This window comes from Microtus oregoni, unplaced genomic scaffold, assembly GCF_018167655.1.
Source record: "Microtus oregoni isolate MIOR12 unplaced genomic scaffold, Mior012 000050F_ref0000143, whole genome shotgun sequence".
NCBI classification, from domain to species: Eukaryota; Metazoa; Chordata; class Mammalia; order Rodentia; family Cricetidae; genus Microtus; species Microtus oregoni.
In genome coordinates, this window is record NW_024543256.1 from 13,332,008 (window position 1) to 13,352,277 (window position 20,270).

At 43.2% G+C, this 20,270-nt stretch overlaps 2 protein-coding genes across 2 annotated transcripts in view; both read left to right on the forward strand.

Moving 5' to 3' along the window:
* The first annotated feature begins 1,969 nt into the window (after positions 1 to 1,969).
* On the forward strand, positions 1,970 to 2,383 carry LOC121437114 (histone H2A-beta, sperm-like). The gene has a single exon (XM_041636949.1). It carries the CDS (start codon positions 1,970 to 1,972, stop codon positions 2,381 to 2,383), a length of 414 nt encoding a protein of 137 aa, XP_041492883.1.
* Positions 2,384 to 12,340: 9,957 nt separating this feature from the next.
* LOC121437254 (RPA-related protein RADX-like) overlaps positions 12,341 to 20,270 on the forward strand; it is an 80,723-nt gene continuing 72,793 nt past the window's right edge. Inside the window, exon 1 of the mRNA XM_041637117.1 lies at positions 12,341 to 12,983. Coding sequence (XP_041493051.1) covers positions 12,341 to 12,983 — 643 coding nt within the window. The remainder of the gene's footprint in view (positions 12,984 to 20,270) is intronic.

Here is a 20,270-nt window from a genome sequence, read left to right on the forward strand (position 1 = left end):
GTCATCTATAATAGTCAAGTTTGTAGTCAGGTTAGTTAGGTTTTCTAGACATACAGAGATATATTTCAGATGGATAGGTATTCTTCAAACCTTTCAAACACTAACAGAATACAACATTTAAAATGTTTAAGAATATATGACTTTTCATGACAGTGAGACACATCTGCTTCTGGCAGCACCAATCTACTTCAAGAGAAAGATGAGCATCGAAGAGACTCCATAAGGAGTTTGTTAGCCATTTGGGCAAGAAACTGCTCTTGCCTGAACTGCTTGATGGTATGCTATATGAACTGGACATGCTGTTCTTGCTTAAGATTAAGACCATCCTTCAAGGTTCCTGCTTCATTAAAGAGTCTGCCAGATATTCTGCAAGACACAGAAGAAAGCAACTGATGGACTTTGCCATTATAAGACAGCACAGATCTTCAGATTTACTGATTCAGGGAAAAGTCTGCTGGATACTATGGAACTGTAGGCCAAAGATTGGATGCCCCAATATTACAGAATAACTTTGGGTGACTATCCAGGCAGCTAGAAGTCTCTGAGAATTCTAGAGTTTTTATTATAATGTTGCTTATAATGCTCTTTTTGTTTACTTAGATAATAATATAACCTTCTGGAGACTTTGATGTAGTTGAAATATAGAGTTATTATTTTCCTTGGTTATGATAAAAGATAAAGTATATATAAATATTGTAACTATAATTCTTGCGTGAGACATGTTTTGTTATATGTAACTATACTATGTTAAAATTAAAACTTCCTTTTTATTTAGACAGAAAAGGGTGGATGTTGTAGGAAGTCCTTCTGTATATATAGTGATTTGTTGGATAATGGATAAAGAAGCTGCTTTGGTTTGTGATAGGGCAGAGTAGAGTTAGCTGGGAAAAGTAAAGTGAATACTGGGAGAAAAAAAGGAAGAATCAGGAGAAGCCATGGAGCTGCCAGAGGAAAAAGATATGAGCAATTAACTAGAACATTGCTGGAAGGCCATAAGCCTTGTGGTGAAATATAAAATATAAAGATGGGATAATTTAAGATGTAAGAGCTAGCTAGAAATACACTTAAGATATTGGCCAAAAATTATTGCAAATTATACAGTTTCTGTGTGTTTAATGAGGGACCAGGCAGGGCAGAACCCTCCAACAATACGAAGAAATGAGTAAAATGATTGGTGCATACAGTGGACTATTATTATTATTATTCGGGTGTGGGAAGGAATGAGAGAGCACTGGTTCAAACCATATTATAGGTGATGTGAGACACAAGGAACTGTATATTGGGCATGAAGCATCATGTACCCAGGATTCTAAGTAAACGGGCAGATACAAGAGGTCAGTGTTTACCAAATGATCCCACCTACAGGACCTGTCCGACTCAGACATGAGCTGCCATGCATGGCAGAAGGCAGAGTAGTGGATAAGGAGTTCCAGGGACGAGGAAAGCTGTAGCTCTGAATTTGCTCCAGATGCCTGGGGCTCTGAGCCAAATCACCGGCACGAAAAGGAAAAAAAAATAAACAAAAAACTCAGGTTTACAGTGGTGCCTGGGGTACTGGTGGCACAGGGAGGGGCGCAGCAGAGGCAAGCGAGGGGCAAACAGCTCGTATTTAATGGGTAGGCGTGGTGACAGCACCTTAGAAGCCAAGACTGTGAAGGACTTTTCTCCATAGCACCACAGACGTCTTTGTCTTTCCTAGAAGGCCCCCCCGGGGGGGGGGGGGGTGTCAAGATGGCAACAGCGCCCCTAGCGAGGGCTGGCTGAGAGTCATCCGGCACGTGACACGTCATCAGTGAGAGCGGAAGTGTGACAGGGTGGGCTGCGTCGACCCACCGACAGTCAGACCCTGAGGGGCCGCTAGGACACAGGCGGCCATTGGGATCAGGGCGGAGGCCCAGAGCCCAGCAGGCCAGCGGGGAGCAGCCAGGTAGAGCTGAGCCAGCCCCTGAGGGCACACCTCGAGGCCACCATGCCCCGGACCAGGCAGAGCAGCCGCCAAGGGTCGTCTGGTCAGGGGTCGTCTGGTCAGGGGTCCGCTCGACGTCAAGGGTCGACTCGCCATGCACGCTCCTCCAGAGCCGGGCTGACACTGTCTGTGAGTCTGGTGGAACACCTTCTTCGGGAGGCCGGCCATACCTCGCGACTGAGCGAAACAGGGCCCATCTTGCTGACCGCCGTCCTGGAGTTCATGGTCCGCAGAGTGCTGGAGCTGGCAATCAACGAGGCCCAACGCCGAGGTGCCGAGATGTTCATCACCCCGGAGCTGCTGGACTTCACTGTCTACAACAACACGCCCCTCAGCGAACTGTTCCAGTTCACCACCATCTCTCATGTGCCTCTGCCGGAACCTGGTCGTCGTCGTAGCAGTCGTCGACGTCAGTGATGGCTCCTACCTGCTCCTGGCTCGCTGGCTGGCTCTGGGTTTCTGATGGACTTTCCGCCCCGTTTATCCATCGGGCATCAGTTCATCCTGCCCAACATTTCCCATGGCCAGCCCTGTTTGGCTGACAAGCCTCGCCCCTCTGTTGTGTTCTCATTAAAGCTTTTGTTAGAGCATCGCATACATTTGCTTCCCTGAAGTTTCCTTTGGGCTTGGGATAGGGGTGGAGCTGGGTGTGAGGGTGGCAGTGGGGACAGAAGGTGAGGTGGGCCTAGCTGAAGGAGCACAGGGGTTGAGAGTGATGGCTGGGGTTGCCAGGGACCCACAGCCTGGTTTCCCTAGTTTTTCTTTGGGCATGAGGCAGGAGTGGAAGGTGGGGGAGGAGGGTAAACTCGGCCTAGTCGCAGGACACAGTGGTGTTTGGGGTGCAGGTGCGGAAGGCAGGCAGGGATCGTGGGGGAGCTGCTGCTCCGGAGGGAGACAAGGAGAACCTGGGTATGGAGGAGTACACAAATTGGCCCTGAACCAGTGTGGACCAGCCTGAATAACTGCATCAGAAAGATGGCCTCCTCATAGGAAACCACAGGGCAGAGGAGCCCACGTCCAAAGGGGGACTTTCGATTCAGGATGCAGACGTGGACAAGAACTCTGGCACATGGCAACTAGGTTCGTGGAGGAATTTTTTTTTTTTTTGGTTTTTTTCGGGGCAGGGTTTCTCTGTAGCTTTGGTGTCTGTCCTGGAACTAGCTCTTGTAGACCAGGCTGGCCTCGAACTCCCAGAGATCCGCCTGCCTCTGCCTCCCAAATGCTGGGATTAAAGGCGTGCGCCACCACCGTCCGGCTAGGAATATTATTTATTATTAATTTTTGAATGGTCAGCAAGATCTACCAGGAGGTTCGCCTGGCAATGGATGTGAATATGTAACCTAGCCCGCCAGTGCCTGTACTGCCCCAACATCTGTGGCTTTGCCTGCCCTAGGTCAAGGGTTTGTACATGAGGCTATATCCCTGATTCTAAGCTCAACCCCACATACTGTTATTTGCACACGGGTCAGACACTTGGCTTGCCCTGTCTCTGGATCTGTGGCTATTCCGGCCATACCTACAGTATGTGTCGTTGGCAGCTGGTTTCATCCCACTTGCTATTATTTGCATATAGGGTTGGTGGTCTGACATAATCAGAAACATCATCCCTCTGACTGTGACTGGAGTAGGGACCCTCTCTGTATGTATGTTGAAGGCAAGAATGCCACCTCCCACTTCTGGCTTCAAACAGCTGCAGTGGCCTATCCCTTGGTAGTGCTCGTCCACTCCTCCCAAATTCAGCAGACGCAGTAACTTACAGTGGCTCCGGCCTGTCCCCTTCAGTCTAAGCCTGAAGGCACTGGGTTTTTGATCCTACTGCACAGACTGGCTTTGTGGGAGCCTAGGCAGTTTGGATGCTCACCTTCCTAGACCTGGATGGAGGTGTGTGGTCCTTGGACTTCCCAACAGGGCAGGGAACCCTGATTGCTCTTCGGGCTGACGAGGGAGGGGGGCTTGATTGGGGGAGGGGGAGGGAAATGGGAGGCGGTGGCAGGGAGGAGGCAGAAATCTTTATTAAATAAATAAATAAATAACAAATGTATGTGTCAGTTGAAAAATATTCAAAATAATAGAATAGTTAAAACAGACATAGGAAACAGGAGTATGAGGAAACACGGCAATCATTGTTTTGAGACGGGTTTTCTTTTTTATAGTAAGGTTGCGAAGAATATGAATAAAGGACATTATTACAGATAAATTATGAGACAACTCACAAGGATTAAAAACAGGTTTTTGTGGCTCCATAAAACAGCACGGGGTAAAAAGGATAACTCTTTAATTTTCAGAGTTAGATGCATTGTGTGTACATGTCCACAGCCAAGCTGGATAATAGAATAATAGAATAGTAATAATAGAATCACTATGAAATTATTTCTGGAAACATGGTGTTGAAGGTCCTTTTATCTATATGTTGCTTTCATTGTTAATGAATCAAGGAACTGGCTTGGCCTGATTGGGGCAATACTTAGTTAGGCGGAGAAAACAGAACTGAATGCTGGGAGAAAGGAGGCAGAGTCAGGGAGAAGCCATGGATCCTCTGCCTGAGATGGACAGTGGATAGAAATTTGCTGGTAAGCCACTGCCTTGTTGCAATATACGGATTAATAGAAATAGGTTAAATCAAGATGTGACAGTTAGCCAATAACAGGCTAGAAATAATGGGTCAAGCAGTAATTTAATTAAAACAATTTCTGTGTGGTTATTTCGGGGCTAAGCTAGCTGGGCACCCGGAACAAACAAGCAGCTCCCTCCTTGGAAAAGAAACACCCATTTAAAACATTGAAACTGCAAATGTTTATGCAGATTCATAAAATGTTTTTGACCAAAGGTAATGGCAGATATCTTTCAGGTAGTGTTGAATACAGCTCGAAATGAGTCTGGATGTCTTTGTGAAATGTCATAGTCCCACTGCAAGCTCAATCCCAGCACCTTAAGATCTAGCTCTGCCGTTGGAATCGTGTTAACAGTTTAGGGCATCTGAAAACAAAAACATGAGTTGTGCTCAGGAAGTCTGAGTGAGCAGGTTGGGCTGGTTTTCCTGTAAAGGCCCAATTGCAACAGAGTTGTCTCTGTGATCTCATGAATGAATAAAAACACGTACAGGAAAATGGAGCCCACTGTCATTTATTTCTTCCTGAAATATGTAAGGTAACATTCATTTTGGGGAATTTACAGAGAACCAAAGAAGCCAATCGTAATATCAAATGCCATTTGCTTACAAAATATAGAACATTCCACCCAAATAGGAAAGAATATACCTTCTTCTCTGCAGCTCATGGAACCTTCTCAAAATTTACCACATACTCGGTAACAAAGGAAACCTCCACAGATACAAAAAAATATCAGTGTCCACCTGTGTCTTATATGTCACCACAGATTAAAGTTAGAAGGCAACAACAATGTTACCCACAGAAAGCCGACAAACTCATGGAAACTGAACAGTCAACTACTGAACCACACCTGGGTTAAGGAAGAAATTAAGAAAGAAATTAAAATCTTCCTTGAATTTAATGAAAATAAAGGGACAACATACTCAAACCTATGGGACACAATGAAAGCAGTGCTAAGAGGAAAGTTCATAGCACTAAGTGCCCACTTAAGAAAATGGAGAATGCATATATTGGGGAATTAACAACACACCTGAAAACTCTAGAAAAAAAAGAAGCAGACACGCCCAGGAGAAGTAGAAGACTGGAAATAATAAAACTGAGGGCGGAAATCAACAAAATAGAAACACAGAAAACAGTCCAAAGAATCAATGAAACAAAAAGTTGGTTCTTGGAGAAAATCAACAAGATCGACAAACCCCTATCCAAACTAATTAAACGACAGAGAGAGAACACGCAAACAAATAAGATCAGAAATGAAAAGGGGGACATAACCACAAACACAGGAAATTCAGAGAATCATTAGATCTTACTACAAAAGCCTATATGCCACAAAACTGGAAAATACAAAAGAAATGGACATTTTTTTAAATAAGTACCATATACCAAAGCTAAACCAAGACCAGCTGAATGATCTAAAGAGACCTGTTAGTCGTGAAGAATTAGAAACGGTTATCAAAAATCTCCCTTCAAAAAAAGCCCAGGACCAGATGGTTTCAATGCAGAATTCTACCAGAACTTCCAAGAAGAACTAATACCTATACTCCTTAATGTATTTCACAATATAGAAACAGAAGAGTCATTGCCAAATTCATTTTATGAAGCTACAGTTACTCTGAAATCAAAACCACACAAAGACTCAACCAAGAAAGAGAATGACAGGCCTATCTCACTCATGAATATCAACACAAAAATTCTCAATAAAATACTGGTAAACCGAATCCAAGAACACATTAGAAAAATTATCCATTATGATCAAGTAGGCTTCATCCCAGAGATGCAGGGCTGGTTCAACATACGAAAATCTATCAATGTAATCCACCATATAAATAAACTGAAAGAAAAAGACCATATGATCATTTCATTAGATGCTGAAAAAGCATTCGATAAAATTCAACACCCCTTTATGATAAAGGTCTTGGAGAGATAAGGGATACAAGGGTCAAACCTAAATATAATAAAAGCTATTTACAGCAAGCCGACAGCTAACATTAAATTAAACAGAGAAAAACTCAAAGCCATCCCACTAAAATCAGGAAGACGACAAGGATGTCCACTCTCTCCATACCTCTTCAATATAGTGCTTGAAGTTCTAGCAATAGCAATAAGACTACATAAGGGGATCAAGGGGATTCGTATTGGAAAGGAGGAAGTTAAGCTTTCGTTATTTGCAGGTGATATAATAGTATACATAAGCGACCACAAAAACTCTACCAAAGAACTCCTACAGCTGATAAAAACCTTTAGTAATGTGGCAGGATACAAGATCAACTCCAAAAAAAATCAGTTGCCCTCCTATACACTAAGGATAAGGAAGCAGAGGGGGAAATCAGAGAAGTATCACCTTTCACAAAAGCCATAAACAGCATAAAATATCTTGGGGTAACTCTGACCAAGGAAGTGAAAGATCTATTTGAAAAGAACTTTAAGCCTTTGAAGAAAGAAATTGAAGAGGACACCAGAAAATGGAAGGACTTCCCTTGCTCCTGGATTGGGAGGATCAACTTAGTAAAAATGGCAATTCTACCAAAAGCAATCTATAGATTCAATGCAATCCCCATCAAAATCCCATCAAAATTCTTCACAGATCTGGAGAAGACAATAATCAACTTTATATGGAAAAACAAAAAACCCAGGATAGCCAAAACAATCTTATACAATAAAGGATTGTCTGGAGGCATTACCATCCCTGACTTCAAACTTTATTACAGAGCTACAGTATTGAAAACAGCTTGGTATTGGCATAAAAACAGAGATGTCGACCAATGGAATTGAATAGAAGACCCTGACTTTAACCCACAAACCTATGAACACCTGATTTTCGATAAAGGAGCTAAAAGTATACAATGGAAAAAAGAGAGCATCTTCAACAAATTGTGCTGGCAAAACTGGATGTCAATCTGTAGAAGAATGAAAATAGATCCATATCTATCACCATGCACAAAACTCAAGTCCAAATGGATTAAAGACCTCAATATCAGTTAGAACACACTGAATCTGATAGAAGAGAAAGTGGGAAGCACTCTACAACACGTGAGCACAGGAGACCACTTCCTACGAATAACCCCAGCAGCACAGACATTAAGGGCAACATTGAATAAATGGGACCTCCTGAGACTGAGAAGCTTCTGTAAAGCAAAGGACACTGTCACCAAGACAAAAAGGCAACCCACTGACTGGGAGAAGATCTTCACCAACCCCACAACTGACAAAGGTCTGATCTCAAAAATATATAAAGAACTCAAGAAACTAGACCATAAAAGGCTAATCAGCCCAATTATAAAATGGGACACTGAGCTGAACAGAGAATTCTCAACAGAAGAAAGTCAAATGGCCAAAAGACACTTAAAGTCATGCTCAACTTCCTTAGCGATCAGGGAAATGTAAATCAAGACAACTTTAAGATACCATCTTACACCTGTCAGAATGGCTAAAATCAAAAACACCAATGATAGCCTTTGCTGGAGAGGTTGTGGAGAAAGGGTACACTCATCCATTGCTGGTGGGAATACAAACTTGTGCAACCACTCTGGAAAGCAGTGTGGCGGTTTCTCAGGAAATTCGGGATCAACCTACCTCTGGACCCAGCAATACCACTCTTGGGAATATACCCAAGAGAGGCCCTATCATACACCAAAAGTATATGCTCAACTATGTTCATAGCAGCATTGTTTGTAATAGCCAGAACCTGGAAACAACCTAGATGCCCTTCACTGGAAGAATGGATGAAGAAAGTATGGAATATATACATATTAGTGTACTACTCAGCAGTAAAAAACAAGGACTTCTTGAATTTTGCATACAAATGGATGGAAATAGAAAACACTATCCTGAGTGAGGTAAGCCAGACCCTAAAAGAGGAACATGGGATGTACTCACTCATATTTGGTTTCTAGCCATAAATAAAGGACACTGAGCTTATATTTTGCGATCCTAGAGAAGCTAAATAAGAAGGTGAATCCAAAGACAAACATATAGGCATCCTGCTGAATATTAACCTTCATCAGGCGATGAAAGGAGACAGAGACAGAGACCCACATTGGAGCACCAGACTGAAATCTCAAGGTCCAAATCAGGAGAAGAAGGAGAGGGAGCACGAGCAAGAAACTTAGGACCGCGAGGGGTGCACCCACACACTGAGACAATGGGGTGTTCTATCCGGAACTCACCAAGGCCAGCTGGCCTGGGTCTGAAAAAGCATGGGATAAAACCGGACTTGCTGAATATAGCGGACAATGAGGACTACTGAGAATTCAAGAACAATGGCAATCGAATTTTGATCCTACTGCAGGTACTGGCTTTGGGGGAGCCTAGGCAGTTTGGATGCTCACCTTACTAGACCTGGATGGAGGTGGGCGGTCCTTGGACTTCCCACAGGTCAGGGAACCCTGATTGCTCTTTGAGGTGCTGATGGAGGGGGACTTGATTGGGGGAGGGGGAAGGAAATGGGAGGCGGTGGCGGGGAGGAGGCAGAAATCCTTAATAAATAAATAAATTCAAAAAAAGAAAATCCAAAAAAGAAAAAAGAAAAAAAAGGAAAAAAATAAATTGGTTAATATAAAAAAAGCCAAAAAACAAAATATAACTGCCACTGCTGGTGATACCCACAAAACCAGCTGACCTGAGCTAGTGGGAGTTCACTGCCTGGATTGACATGCTCGGGAGCCTACAAAGGACCAAACTAGGCACTCTGCATGTGGGTGTCAGTTGTGTGTCTTGGGCAGTTTGTGGGGCCACTGGTAGTATTTATCCCTATTGCCTGAACTGTTTTATTGAAGCCCATTCCCTATGGAGGGATACCTTACTCTGCCTTGATACAGGCATGGGGGAGGGCCTTGTTCCTGCCTCAAAGTGATGTGCCAGACTGTGTTGACTTTCCATTGGAGGCTTTACCCTTGCTGAGGAATGGATGGGGAGTGGGGTGTGGAGAAGGTTGGTGTAGTAGGAGGTGAGGAGGGAGAGGTATTGTTATTGGTAATTTAAAATTTAAAAAGATTGTTTTAAAAAATAAAATTTAAAAATGATAAACAGAAAAATTTTGAAAAGATATGTTATTTAAAAAGTTAATACATTTTGTATATGATAGCACACTTAATAAATATTGTATGTTTAATTCTGACTATTCTGTAGTGATATTTCATTTGCATTTTTAATAAAGCTTGCCTGAAGATCAGAGAGTAAAACAGTCCCACTGCTCAGCCTTACAGACCAGGCAGTGGTGACACACACTTTTAATCCCAGTAGCCACACTAGTTTGCCATAGAAACTGGGTGATAGTGGTACATGCCTTTAATCCCAGCCCTAAATAGGAGTATAAGATGGGAGGAGACAGCTCTCAGTTATATTTTCAATGTGAGGATTCCTGGAGGCAGGATCACCATTTTGAACTGAGGACAAGGTAAGAGTCAGTGGTTAGCTGTTTTGCTTTTCTGACCTTCAGGTTGAACTCCAGTATCTGTCTCTGGGTTTCTATTAATCATGCTACATTATTCTGCTCAATATACTCACTTTACAATTATCTTTGAAATACGCTTTGTATTTAAGAAATACAGTTTTTAAAACTGTGCTTCCTTTCAGTATGTTGCACTAGGTATTATATTTTTAAAAATGCATTTTAAAAAGTCTAACTTAGGAGTAAAGAACAGGAAAAGGCAGTATGTGGGAGGCTCGGGTGTTCCCCTGCCTTCAGTCACCAGCATTGCCAGGGACACCCGTGATAATCCTCAGTTCTAAAACACATAAGGGGGACTTTCCAGGCAGGCAATAAGATAAATTTGAGGTCCATGAACTTACTTTATAGAAAAAGGCCCAGAGGTCTCACAAAGGCTGTTTCAGGGGTTTGGAATTTTGGAACCCCTCTAAGGCCAGTGTTGCTCTAGTTTTGAAGGCTTGACCACTGGGCAGGAACAGCCATCACAGAACGAGAGGCACAGGACCAGGCTCTGTCCTGCAATAGAAGTAAATTTCCAGTTTCATTTTTTTCCCCAAGACCTAGCTCAGCAGGATCTTGTGAGACCCAGCAGGGGCAGCAGGAGGACCTCCTTCGTCCCACATTGGTTTGGGGGCAGCAGAGATCTTCCTGACATTAGTGAGGGAGGCCCCATCAGAGCTGCATAAGACTTACGGTATAGAACAAGGTCCTCTGAGCATGGCATGGCTTCCTCTGTCTTTAGGTCAGAGCATTATGAGCCGCCCGCCTCCATAGATCCTCAGGTCAGGCTTGCTGTGCCCACACAGGAGAAGTGGGTGAGGGTATCACTGGACTCTCACTAGGCAAGCCCTCCCTCCCACCTGCCTCCCACCTTCAGTGCATATTCTCCTGTTCCAGTTCCATAGAAGGTTTTGAAAGCTTGTGCTTTTTTTCCACAATGGAACTGTTTTGGGGTTACCCATGTGCCTATAAGAAAGCCCCGACAACACACTGCATGTGATTGATAGCATGGACTTGGGGTCACTGGTGTCATCTCCCCGAGAAAAAGTAACCTACAGCTCACCTAAGTAGAAAGCAGGGCACAGGATGTTACAAACAACAACAAAAAAAAAGTATAATCTGAAGATAGATCTTTAGCAAGCCAATTCTACATTCTTGTTTTTTGGTTTTTGTTTGTTTTTTTTTTTTTTGAATTTTCGAGACAGGGTTTCTCCGTAGCTTTTTGTTTCCTGTCCTGGAATTAGCTCTTGTAGACCAGGCTGGTCTCGAACTCACAGAGATCCACCTGCCTCTGCCTCCCGAGTGCTAGGATTAAAGGCGTGTGCCACCACCGCCCGGCTTCAATTCTACATTCTCCCCCCCCTTTTTTTTTAATTCTACATTCTTAAATTTTCATTTGCACTTACTAATTCACCCACCCTGCATTCAGGGAGCTACTCCAGATAATTATAATTATGATAGTACTAATAACAATAACAGCTAATATTTTACTTAAGTCTTTTGTGCCAGCAACTTCCCTGAAGGCTGTGCATATATCATATGATTATGATCATACTATGGAGAGCAAAATTAACATGTTCGGTATATTTACTAATTTAACGTGTTTAAATTTAACAAGCTATTTCTTAACCACAAGGCACTATCTTCGTAAATACACATGAACATGATAAATTACGGTCTTTTGCGGGCCCAAGTAAGCCCTGTTTTAGGACTACTAGGGCCTCACTTTTGCCACTTCCTACACCCCCCTCTATCTCCCCACCCCCCATCCCCCACTCCTCCACTCTGCCCACCCACCATCCCCCAACGCCCCACCCCTCCACCTCTCCAACCCCCCCCCCACACACACCTCCACGCCCCCAACCCCCCACCTGCACTACCTCTTCTCTCAGGGGAACCAGCAGCGCTCCTCGCTCCTCCACGCCGCAGCTAACCTCGACAGCGGGGCTTCTCTCCTCTCAGTCTCGCTCCTCCACGCCGCCGCGCCGCTGGACTTTAGAAACCTCGACAGCCGGGCTTCTCTCCTCTCAGTCTCCTGCCTCCCCTCCCCAAGATGGAACTCGATGGGCTGGGGGAGTCCAACGTACCAAGCTAGGCCACGTACTTCTCTCGTGCTCTCTTTAGAAACTTTGTCTCAAAGTCTCAAACTAGGGGCTCCACGCATAGGCGGGAAAGCTGCTGCGCAGGCGTGGAATCGTCTGAATCTCGCCCCTGGGCGGGACCGGACCAATCCTCTCAGACGGCTTGGAGCTTCGGTTAGGAGCGCGCGGCTTTTCTCTGGCTTTGGACAGGGAAAATAAGCTTTTCAGAGAGGGAAGAGTTCGCGGTTGTCTCGTAATGTCGGGTGAGTCCGGTCAGCCGGAGGCTGGACCCTCCCACGCTGGCCTCTACAGGCCGCACCCCGAAAGAAATCAGCCTAGGGTTCCAGGAGGAGTGATTCGAAGGGCCGGTAGCCAAAGGTACAAGTCCTGGATCCAAAAGGTTATTGAGCAAATAACCGGATCCCCTAGACAGTGTGTCACCCTTAGCGATGTGGTGCCTGTCACTGTACTGGCCATCCAAAGATACCTTTTAGAGGATGAGCCACGGGACATGGTGCCCAAGCTTCCCCTTTACTGCTATGATGTGACGATCTCGGACGGGGTGTACCAGGAGAAGTGTTACTTAGACCCCAGCTTAAACTTTCTCATTTATCAGAATATTCTAAAAGTTGGCATAGAAGTGAGAATTTTCAGAGTTTCGTGTCTTTACAACGAGAAAAGATTGGGCCAGGAAATCCTGTGCATAGATAAGGTCCACTGTGGGGAGACCCTAGATGTCGTTTGTGTAGAAACTCCATTTAGAAATAGAGTGCAGGAGGAAAAGCCAGAGAGGCCCCTGAGAGGCGGCAGGAGCCACTACCTGGCTCTATGGAACAACGAGGATCCCTACGGAGATATCTGGAAGACCAACAAGCATCCTGAAGAATTCAATTTTAACAGTAAGTAGTCGGAGGAAATGGGGCAGGTTTTTAAAATTGTTGGGAGCCTGGCATGGTGGTTCACCCCCAGAAGACTCCCCAGTTGGGGAGGCTGAGGCAAGAGAATTGGGAGCAAATTCCAGGGTGAACTCAGACCTAGAGAGGCACCATGTCTCAAAAATAAAGAGCAACAACAAAAACAGTTAAAGTGTTTGGAAGCTTGGGCTAACAGGAAAAGAAAATGTTTTGCCTTGTTCGTTCTAAGCAAAGAGGGATAAACAGTCTTAAGTTGATGCTGAGTGCTTGGTTCTTAGTTTGCTTCCAGAGTACTGTTCTTGGAATACCTGAGTGTGGTTTAAATGTAGTTTGGCAGAAAGATTGAGGACGTAGTTCTCAGTGCTCCTTCTGTGTTCAATATTTATATCTGGTTTTAATTAATCTTAGTTGCAGTCCCATTTCAGCTGTGAGCAATATATAAGTTGAAGAATATATTGACTTGGATTTTACGTAAAAGCCATGCGTGCAGCATTGTATATTTTAACATTGAACATTTGTTCAAAGATGTTCTGTGATGTGATAATTAATATTAAGTAGGACACCATGTTTATGTCATTGAGTGTAAAAGTCATACAAATATTACTTAGAAGGTGTGATGATTTTAGAAAGGCTTCAAATGATCCTTTTTCTTGATATAGGAAGTTCATATTTCCTGTATCAGAAATAGGAAGTTACCCTGAAAATGGCAGTTTGTCTTCAATAAATGCCCTTTTAAAATCTTTGTGAGCCGGGCGGTGGTGGCGCACGCCTTTAATCCCAGCACTTGGGAGGCAGAGGCAGGCGGATCTCTGTGAGTTCGAGACCAGCCTGGTCTACAGAGCTAGTTCCAGGACAGGCTCCAAAGCCACAGAGAAACCATGTCTCGAAAAACCAAAAAAAAAAAAAAAAATCTTTGTGTATTAGCACCTAAAGTTAAGGCAGATGATGACACGACAGGCTAAACATATAAGAAAATGGGTAGAGGCAAAAGAAATTACAAGTCTATAATCTTCTCTATTTACTGGTTTTAGATATTTTTTGTTTGTTGAGGCAGAGTCTAATATATCCAGGCTAAGCCAAATCTGTTCCTCCTACCTCTGTCTCTCAAATTCTGGGATTACCAGGAGTACTTGATTATACCTGAGGATCCAACCAGGATTTCCTGCATGCTAAGCAAGCATGGTACCAGTGAGCCACTTTGCTCAGCCCTACTCCCTTTTGTCATGGGGCATCTTACTATGGCAAGCAATAGTAACAAATTTGAACATTAGAAGATAACTGCCTCAGAAATATGCATTTATAATCATATCTACTTGAGAAAATAAAATGTTAATAGAAATTTGTAGTCAGTGATTGCTGTGGTATAAATGGTCATTTATAATTTTACAATTTAATTTATAAGAGGACAATTGATTCAGAATTTAAAGAGGGCTAATAATTATATATTATGTCTATAAATAATATGTGAAAGTATATTTGATTTCAGTTCTTAAGATAGTCATATCCAGTAGATATCAAAGTGATATTTTATTTAAAACAGCAATGTCCACGTGTTAAAAAATTTAAACTGTGTATTTTAAAACATATTGTGTTAAAATTGAGAGGTCCAAGTCTATTAAAACCATGGTAGTAAAATCTAGGAAGTGAGTAAAATCAGGACCTCAGGTTCTCTGTGTGTTTGAAATTCGAATTCATAAACTTTGGAAAGCAGTGAAATGCATTTTTGCCCTGTGTGTGCTTTCAGCATTCCTATCAAAACTGCAAGCTTAAGAATTTGGTGTACATTTTTGAAAACATAAAATTAATTATGTGATATTTCCACATAATGCATTTCAGGCACCTCTGGGGGTATTTCTATAAATATAATATGACACACTATAGAAATATGATAACTTCTATAATTGTACCCAGGTAATTGAGTAATTTATTATTTTAAACTTTCTCAGTATTGTAAAAAAAAAGTGCCAAATACAAGTAAGATGTGTAAGTTTTCTTTGTGTTTAGAATTGTTGAAAGGATGGATTCCCAGAGTTAAAGAATATCTGAGGATTTTTTAAATTTTAAAGAAAACACTATCTTTTTTCATTATGCATACCAATCCCAGTTCCTACTCCCTCCCCTCCTCCCATTCCCTCCACATACCCTCCCACCCCTTCATCCCACCTTGCCCCATCCACTCGACAGAGAGGATAAGGCACATTGCTTTGGGGAAGGTCCAAGGCTCTCCCTACTATATCTAGACTGAGCAAGGTATTCATCTAAAGAGAATAGGTTCCCCCAAAGCCTACAAGCAGTAGGGCTTTGTTTTTAATTCTTTGAGTAATGATAAATTGTTTTCTGGAAATCTGTAGTAATTTTAATTGAACAAACATATATGAGTTTCCATTTCCCCATATCTTTCTATTCTAAAACAGTGTCTTTTGGCTTTGTCCTATTTTCTTTCTAGAGTTAGGAACTGAGCCTGAGGTTTCCAGTGTACCCCAGAGGAAGGGCATTACAGCTGAGCCACACACCAAGCTTGTCTTTTTATTATTCATTTAATAGATTTCTTTGCTAAATAGGTATTGTTTGTGTGTGTTTTATGCTGCAGTTTATTTTTGTGGTGTCCTGTCACTTTTCTGTAAACTTGCTCATGTTCTGTGCCTTTGACTCTTTTTAGTAACTTAGCTTCACACAGTAAAGTGAGAAGGGTTATAGAAGTCATACACTTCTGCATGGTTATTTGGTCACACTCGGGTCCATTAAGATCTAGAAAACTTCAGGCCCCCGAAAAGCTTCTGTCTTGCCCATTCTTTGTTTACACTCTACTTGAAAAGTGGAAGCTCACACCGCAACCTTGCAAATGTCCTTTTCCTATTTTCTATTGATTTTTTTTAAAAAAATATTCTTTTGAGGCAAATTCTTATACCTCAGGCTGGCCTTGAACTTCTTAGCTCCTGACTCTAGCTTCCAAGTGCTGGGACTACAGACCCTGTGACATACCAAGTTTTGTTTGTTTTGTTTTTGTAGTTTTAATTTTTTACACGTATTTATTTTTTCATTTGTGAGTATGAGGGAGGCAGGGCAGAGAACACAGGAGTACCTCAATGTCACTGTGAATGTGTTTAGGTCATAGGACACCTTTAGGGTGTCAGTTCTCTCCTTCCACCATGGGTGCAGGATGGAAAGCACTTTTACCCACTGAGTCATCTTGCTTGCTTTTTCTCGAGATTTTGGAGACAAGGTTTTACCTTACAGTCCAGGCTTGCCTGGAATTCATAGTTCTGCGGTCTCTGAGATCACAAGCTTCTGTACCGTTATGCCCCACTTTTTGTTGCTTATCTTATCTTTTCTTATTTATTAATTTTTATTACGTGTGTATGAGTGCTTTGCCGACATGCATGGATATGCACAGTGTGTGTGTGCACCTGGTGCTCAAGGAGGCCAGGTGTTAGATGCCCTGAAACCAGAGTTAGAGATGATTATGGACAATGTGGATGCTGAAGACATGTCCTCTGCAAGGGCAATAAATACTTTTAATTGCTGAGCATTCTCTCCAAATTCTGGAGAAAACTACTGACTTTTACCATTGTATAGTGAAAACAGCCCTAGACAGTGTGTAAATTGCTGGGTCTGAGTATTACCACAGGACTTATGCAAAGCAGGGATTATTTTATTTTACTTTATTTTATTTATTTATTTATTTATTTTTGGTTTTTCGAGACAGGGTTTCTCTGTGGCTTTGGAGCCTGTCCTGGAACTAGCTCTGTAGACCAGGCTGGTCTCGAACTCACAGAGATCCGCCTGCCTCTGCCTCCCGAGTGCTGGGATTAAAGGCGTGCGCCACCATCGCCCGGCTATTTTTATTTTATTTTTGAGATGGCCTACAGCACATGCTGGCGTGGAACCTCTGTTCTTCCCCTAGCCTCCTGAGTACTGGGCTTAAGAGTGTATACCACCAAATCTGGCTTTCCTTCTTTCTTTCTTTTCTTTCTTTCTTTCTCATCCTTTCTTTCTCTCTTTTCTCTGTCTCTGTCTGTGTGTGTGTGTGTGTGTGTGTGTGTGCGCGTGTGTGCACGCACTCGCATGTGCATGTTTTGCTAGAGATTGAAATTGAACCTAGCCCATGCTCTGCAACAACTATACTTTGAGATATAGCTTTAGCTCTTATTTTTTATTTTGAGGTAGGGTCTAACTTAGTTGTTTAGATTTGTCTTCAACTCACTCTATAACCCAAGCAGGCTGTCTTTCTGCCCTAGACTCAACAAACTGAAATCATAAGTCTGCATCACCAGCCCTGGCTGTACTGATAGTATTTACATCACACTTTACTCTTTTTTCAAACTATTGTGATTAACGGCGATTTATTATTTTTTTATTTTTTTTTAATTTTTAGGACAATCTTTTATTTTACATAACAATCCCTGTTCCCCCTCCGTCCCTTCTCTCCCTCCCCTCTCTCCCACTCCTCTCACCTTCCCCCAGCCCACCTTCCATCCACTCCTGAAGAGAGAATAAAGAATCCCTTGGGGGAGGTCAACAAAATCTGTCACATCAAATTGAGGCAGGACCAAGACCCTCCCCCACCCCTGTATCTAGGCTGAGCAAGGTGTCCCTCCATGAGGAATGGACTCCACAAATAAAAAAGCAGCTCATGCACTGGGGATAAGTCCCGATCCCATTGCCAGTGGTCCCACACCAAACCACTCTGCTGTCACCCACATTCAGAGGGCCTAGTTCAGATCTTTACAGATTCCCTAGCTGTCAGCCCAGAGTCCATGAGGTCCCACTAGCTCAGTTTCTGTGGGTATCCCAATCATAGGTCTTGACCCCTCTGCTCATATTATTGCTTCTCCGTCTCTTGAACTGGACTTTGGAAGCTTGGTCCAGTGCTTAGCTATGGATCTCTGTATCTGCTTCCATCAGTCACTGAGTGAAGCTTCTATGATGACAATTTTAGTCCTAAAGAATTTGAGGCTGAAGATTTGACTTAGTAGGTAGGAGCAGGAGAGCAGTGAGGTCTCATGCATGCAAAGCCTTGAGATCACAGCATCCACATTAAATAAAACGCTTGGTGTTTGAGACAGGAGTGAGAGACCCTCCTTGTCTTAAAGGAGTAAGGCAGAGTGATAGAGCTGGATCCCCACAATATGTGCACATATTAACTGTATTATTAACAATATTAGCTGGTTAATATCGTATTGATGAATGTTATCCTACCAGTATGATAATTTTCCTGCATAGTTCTTTTTTTTTCTCTTTAAAGACTTTGTTTTATTTTTTTTATTGCGAAAAGAAGAAAAAAAAACATAAACACAAAACAAGTTTCCACCTCCTCCCAGCCTCCCATTTCCCTTCCCCTCCTCCCACCCTTCTCCCCCTCCTCCCACCCTTCTCCCCCTCCCCCCACTCCTCTCCCCCTCCCTCTCCAGTCCACAGAGCAGTCCGGGTTCCCTGTCCTGTGGTAAGTCCTAGGTACTCCCCCCTCCGTGCATTTCTAGGAAGGTGAACATCCAAACTGGCTAGGCTCCCACAAAGCCAGCACATTAAGTAGGATCAAAACCCCCTGCCATTGTCCTTGGCGTCTGATCAGCCCTCATTGTTCGCCATGTTCAGAGAGTCCGGTTTTATCCCATGCTCTTTCAGTCACAGTCCAGCTGGCCTTGGTGAGCTCCCAGTAGATCAGCTCCACTGTCTCAGTGGGTGGATGCACGCCTCGTGGTCCCAAATTCTTTGCTCATGTTCTCCCTCCTTCTGCTCCTCCTTGGGACCTTGGAAGCTCAGTCCAGTGCTCCTGTGTGGGTCTGTCTCTATCTCTATCCATCACCAGATGAAGATTCTATGATGATATGCAAGATATTCGTCAGTATTGCTCTAGGATAGGGTCATTTCAGGTTCCCAATCCTCAGCTGCCCAAGGAACTAACTGGGAACCTCATCTTGGGCACTAGGGAGCCCCTCTAGGGTCAAGTCTCTTGCCCACCCTAAAGTGGCTCCCTTAACTAAGAATTGTGGTTCCGTGCTCCCCTATCCACCTTTCCTTTATCCCAATTCTCCTGTTTCCCCAGGTCCCCCCTCCTTCCCTTCTACCTTTTCTTTCCCCAACTCCCCTTACCCCCATCCCACCCCACCCCCAAGATCCCATTTTCTCCCCGGAAATTTGGTCTACTTCCCTTAGCCAAGAGGATAACTATATGTTTTTCCTTGGGTTCACCTTCTTACTTAGCTTCTTTAGGTTCACCTATTGTAGACTCCGTGGTCCTTATTTATGGCTAGAAACCAATTATGAGTGAGTATATCCCATATTCATCTTTTTGGGTCTGGGACACCTCACTCAGGATAGTGTTTTCTATTTCCATCCATTTGCATGCAAAATTCGAGAAGTCATTGTTTTTTACCGCAGCGTAGTACTCTAGCGTGTATATATTCCATACTTTCTTCATCCATTCTTCCATTGAAGGGCATCTAGGTTGTTTCCAGGTTCTGGCTATTACAAATAATACTGCTATGAACATAGTTGAACAAATGCTTTTGTCATTTGATAGAGCATCTCTTGGGTATATTCCCAAGAGTGGTATTGCTGGGTCCAGGGGTAAGTTGATCCCGAATTTCCTGAGAAACCGAAACACTGACTTCCACAGTGGTTGCACAAGATTGCATTCCCACCAGCAATGGATGAGGGTACCCGTTCCTCCACAGCCTCTCCAGCAAAGGCTATCATTGGTGTTTTTGACTTTAGCCATTCTGACAGGTGTAAGATGATATCTCCAAGTTGTTTTGATTTGCATTTCCCTGATTGCTAAGGAAGTTGAGCATGACCTTAAGTGTCTTTTGGCCATTTGAACTTCTTCTGTTGAGAATTCTCTGTTCATTTCAGTGCCCCATTTTTTAATAGGGTTAATTAGCATTTTAAAGTCTAGTTTCTTGAGTTCTCTATATATTTTGGAGATCAGACCTTTGTCTGTTGCCGGGTTGGTGAAGATCTTCTCCCAGTCAGTAGGTTGCCTTTGTGTCTTAGTGACCATGTCCTTTGCTTTACAGAAGCTTCTCAGTTTAAGTAGGTCCCATTTATTCAATGTTGCCCTTAATGTCTGTGCTTCTGGGGTTATACATAGGAAGCGATCTCCTGTGCCCATCTGTTGTAGAGTATTTCCCACTTTCTCTTCTATCAGGTTCAGTGTGTTCGGGCTGATATTGAGGTCTTTAATCCATTTGGACTTGAGTTTTGTGCACGGTGAGAGATATGGGTCTATTTTCATTCTTCTACAGGTTGACATCCAGTTGTGCCAGCACT